The 4,716-nt window shown below is 36.0% G+C and overlaps 1 protein-coding gene across 1 annotated transcript; it reads left to right on the forward strand.

Annotated features, from left to right (window-relative positions):
- The first annotated feature begins 390 nt into the window (after positions 1-390).
- LOC108976607 (probable cytochrome P450 313a4) lies at positions 391-3,086 on the forward strand. Its single transcript, XM_018945825.1, has 8 exons — positions 391-610; positions 690-893; positions 955-1,140; positions 1,401-1,470; positions 1,572-1,686; positions 1,765-1,923; positions 2,335-2,758; positions 2,825-3,086. The coding sequence occupies exons 1-8, from the start codon at positions 430-432 to the stop codon at positions 2,986-2,988; spliced, it is 1,503 nt and encodes a 500-aa protein (XP_018801370.1). The 5' UTR covers positions 391-429; the 3' UTR covers positions 2,989-3,086.
- The last annotated feature ends 1,630 nt before the right edge of the window (positions 3,087-4,716 follow it).

Consider the following 4,716-nt stretch of genomic DNA (forward strand, 5'->3'; position numbering starts at 1 on the left):
ATATTAAGGAAGTAAGCGACTATACGTTTGACCAATAACAGTGTATGAATCATTGAGATATCAAATATCAGAGTAATTCCTTCACGGTTTCTTCGAATAATGACTGTTGAGTTTTTATGTACCTATTTTAATATATTATATATTACATAAAGTTTCGCCAGCACTTGAGAGTATTTACACGCCGTTAACCATTGCAAATTGCTAGTGTACAAAATGTTCGGATACACGCGAATTTAGTTCTTCCATACTTATTAGTGAGTAATTGTTATCATATCCGATTTTACCGCATATTAATTAAAATTAAATATTATTCTTCGATAAAAAAGTGCGTAAGGAATTCATATAAAAGTCAGTGCAGTTTTGCACTTTTGAATCAGTCCGTGTGTTTGGAGAAATTTTGCTGAATCGTGGTGTGTTTGATTTCTCAGTATGGAAATGCGTACCTTAAGTGGAATGGAAGCGCTGATTGTAACGGCAATCATTTTGTTACTCACCGCTAGCTGGCATTTGTATCAAAAGCGGAAGTACTATCGCAGTGTTACCTCCAAGTTGCCTACCTTTTACGGTATTCCATTCTTTGGTGTGGCCTATCAAGTGTTTGATGTGAATAGTATGTGTTGCAACAAGTTTTTTTTTCCTTTTTTTTAGACACAAAACCGCTGAGCGATTCAATTTATATACAATTACAGAATTATTTCGTATTATTAGTGCCGGCTACGATATTACGAAGCCATCAACTGCATGCGCATGGGTAGCCACAACGCCGTACGTGCTTACCATCGATCCCGAGGTTGTCAAACATGTCACAACCTCACCTGAATTTCTTCACAAAGCCAGAGATTTGTATACACACTTTCATAACGGTGTATTAAATGGCATCATCGTGAGTCCAGGTACTGACGTATAATCTCTGTAGGTGCACTTTTTAGTTTATTTTCTTTTTAAAACGAGCAGTTAACAAATGGAAAACAAATCGTAAGGCTATAAGCCCGTTTCTTGCACATAGTAATATCATCGACATGTTTCCTGCCTTCAATCAGAATGCAAATAATGTGAAAAATAAGCTAGCAAAATTGGCTGGACTAGAAGAACAGGATATTTTTACAATTATCAAAGAATGTGTTTTACAGCTAAGTTTTTGTAAGTATATACAGTTAGGAGTTTTAAAACCAATTTATTTTACTAAATAATATCAGAAAACTAAAAACACATGCTCGTATCACTCATACTCTCTCTCTCTCATTTGCGAAGCACATACATTGCATGTCTCATAAAGCCGTCTTCACAATTTCGGTTGAGGTTCCAACTGTTTTTCATTGAACAATTTGCAACATATATAACCAATCCTCTTGTTGTTTAGATCAAGATCATTCGTACTACCCTTCTATATTAAATTTCAGTAACTGTTTTGGGTATAGAGATAGAAGAAGGCACTGAGAAGCACAAAGAAATGTTGCGTTTATTTAATGCGTAAGTAATGCTTTAACGGTCCCTCTATTTAACACAGACAAAATCTATAAAAAAAAAGATTAAGTAATACTTAAATGTAATTCCATTCAAATGTTTTAAAGCTTAGTTGACCACATGAAACTGGACCTCTGGTTTGGTTCATTGGGACTGGTTTTTCTATCTCGTACTCCAACTTATAAGAAAATTATTAGATACTTATGTGAGCCAGTACGATCTGTAAGTAAGAAGAATATTGCACATAAATATTATATTCGTATACGTGTATATAAATTCTATGTTTCTAAATTCGTGCAGCTAATTAAGGAAAAGCTTTCACGAAAAGGCGAGTCAGAGCCTGTGGACAATCTCGAGAAGAACCAACAAACGGTGATTGATTTAGCGGTGAAGTCCATGCGTCAGGGAGTATTTAGTGAAAAAGATGTAGAAATCGAGTCTTTCACAATGTTTGCTGCGGTAAATCTTTACATTTTATAAATAATTATTTCACACAGAACTCTCCAAACACATAATCGAACTTCTGGCGATGATTTCATTTTCTTACGTTCATACTTAAAACAGCTCTTACGTTGTCTATATTCAATGATTTGGGAAGCTTTTAATAAGTATGTATTGACGTAATTTACACTTTATCTCTGTCTTTCTGATAAGACAGACGTTGGTAAAACCCGAAGCTGCGGCTGTAAATCTTTATTAACACTTCCAAGCGATTGACAAGCAGCGTTATATTCATCTATACAAATCAAATAAAAAAAAAAAAAAAAAATTATAATAATTTATTATATATACTTAATACACGTTTAAGCTTTAAAGAACTGTTAAATTTAAAAAAAAAAAAATAAAAATATATATATATTATTTTTTCAGTCTTTTGAAACCTCTGCTTCTGCGGCATATACCTGCCTGGTGATGTTGGCCATGCATCCCGAAATACAAGAGCGTGTATTTCAAGAGGTTCGTTCCGTGTTTCCGGACGGAGTTACAACCGTAAAATATGAAGATCTGCAGAATCTTCGCTATTTGGATATGTTTGTTTCGGAAGCATTGCGTTTAGTGCCACCAATAACCTATACTGGACGGCAAACTGTACGTGACACCGAACTCTGTCCAGGTGTCATATTGCCCAAAGGCACGCAAGTTTTTGTACCAATTTATGAATTGCATAGGTGTAAGGAAGTTTGGGGTCCAGACGCACACTGTTTCAATCCGGACAACTTTTTACCCGAGAACATTGCAAAGCGTCATCCATATTCTTATATGCCTTTCTCGAAAGGTTCACGTAACTGTATTGGTACGAATGAAAGCGATTTTGTAGTTTTTGCATGTATTGATATTTATTAATGAATTTATTTGACAGGCTTTCGTTATGCTGAAATCTCGTTACGTATGACATTGATCTATGCGGTGCGGAATTTCAAATTCTCCACTACTTCTAAATATGAGGATATCGTTTTTGTTCCAAGTATTACATTGAGCTATAAAGTCCCACCATTATTAAGCATAGAGACCAGAGCAAACTAAGTTTGTAGAATTGATATTGTCATTCGATATTAATGTATGTATACATATATATAATAACTATTCACTGAATACAGGTATAATACGCAGACATACATAGCGTAAGCAAATAAAAGATTTATTGATTTATATTAGAAAATGTGTATTTCTTATGTCACAAATCAGTTAAAGTTTGCAAAGTGATCTCTTAGTTGCGCATCCCGACGGGTTAATCCAACGAGATCCCAACGTGGAACTAGCTGTCTCATGGCAGTATTTCATGCAACTCACGCGGGTTTCTTTATATTCTTACCGCCTTCTCTATCTAGTCGATCTTCAATTGATAGTTATAAATGTATGATTTGTCTCTTTCCCTCTCTATGTTTCATGGTTTTGTTTTTGTCACTTTTGGGCGCGTCTCAACAAAACCACAGACGGGGTCACGTTGAAATCATCGAAGAAGAAGAGTTGCCGGGTATACCATTAAACCGTTATCTCATTTCACTGCGCTGGTTTACTTTTAAAAACAACAATCTCTTTTCCCATCTTTCTAAAAACTACATACATACGTGCCCTCTTTTGACAGTTCGGGTTTGGGGAATGTAAAATTCTTGCGCTCTCTAAGTGCTTAAGAGATCGGCATCATGTAGTGTTATGTTACAGCGATCTTCTTTAAACTTCTGATGAACGAAGAACCCCAACCAATCAAGGTTCGTTTAGCTTGATATATTTGCTATAATGTAGGTAGGATATTTTTAAATCTTTAAAATATATTTGATGCGAAAAGTAAATATTTAAATTAATTCTCTCACCCTGCTTTATCGAGTCTTTCAAGTTCATTGTAATATAGTAATTAATTACAATTACAAGAAACGATAGAAAAACCTGAACTTGGCATCATTTCATCCATTATACCGGTTAATTTGGTAAAACTTCTAGTAATAATTCGATAACATTTTCTCCTATTTATTTTCCAAATTATTAAATCTATACCAGCTCAATTTGCTGCTTACCTCATCTCCAACAATATGTAGTATAATGATTTTCGTTATTGTAGCAGACGTTATGTCGAATATGTTTGTTATTGTAGCGGTTATGTAGTACCCAATTGGGTGGTAAGATTCAGTTTGCTTGTCATCGAAGCCTTTTAATGGTAGGCTCAACGGGTTTCAACGGGTTCGTACAATACAGAGAGCGTATGAGTTGAGTGGATTTCGCTGGACATGCGAAGAGGTGGTTATAGTTATGCGGAGACTCATTGCAATCTGGACAAGTTTAATCTGCTACAGTATTCGGAACAAAGTTACGCTAGGCTCACGCAAGCTTATCGTTGAAACTCGAGCTTTTCATTTGCAATATGTGGTTGCTTGACTCTAAGTACGCCATTCATTGATGGGGAATAATAGGGTAATATTATTAATGGCTGCATTGTGAGTGGCGGTCAGTGTGTGTCTAAAGTTAGTTGCGTGATCAAGGAAAGACCGCTTGATGTTCCTAACACAACCAAGCATAAATTGCTGGAGAGCAGTGTACTATGTTCCTTGCAGTATTGTGACACATCTGAAGCTTCCTCGTCTGCGTTTTACAACACCCTGGCGATCATATCCGTGTAGCGCAGCTTCTGGCCGGCTGACCGATTGCCTTGTATGTTGGCAATCACGTTTCTTTGACCTTATCCCACAAGCTACCAGCTTGCGACTTGAGGATCTTGTTGCGGCTCAAGGCTTTGACAGTAATCGTGGTCATATGAGA

The sequence above is a fragment of the Bactrocera latifrons genome, unplaced genomic scaffold (genome assembly GCF_001853355.1).
Source record: "Bactrocera latifrons isolate USDA-ARS-PBARC rearing strain unplaced genomic scaffold, ASM185335v1 scaffold_79, whole genome shotgun sequence".
NCBI lineage: Eukaryota > Metazoa > Arthropoda > Insecta > Diptera > Tephritidae > Bactrocera > Bactrocera latifrons.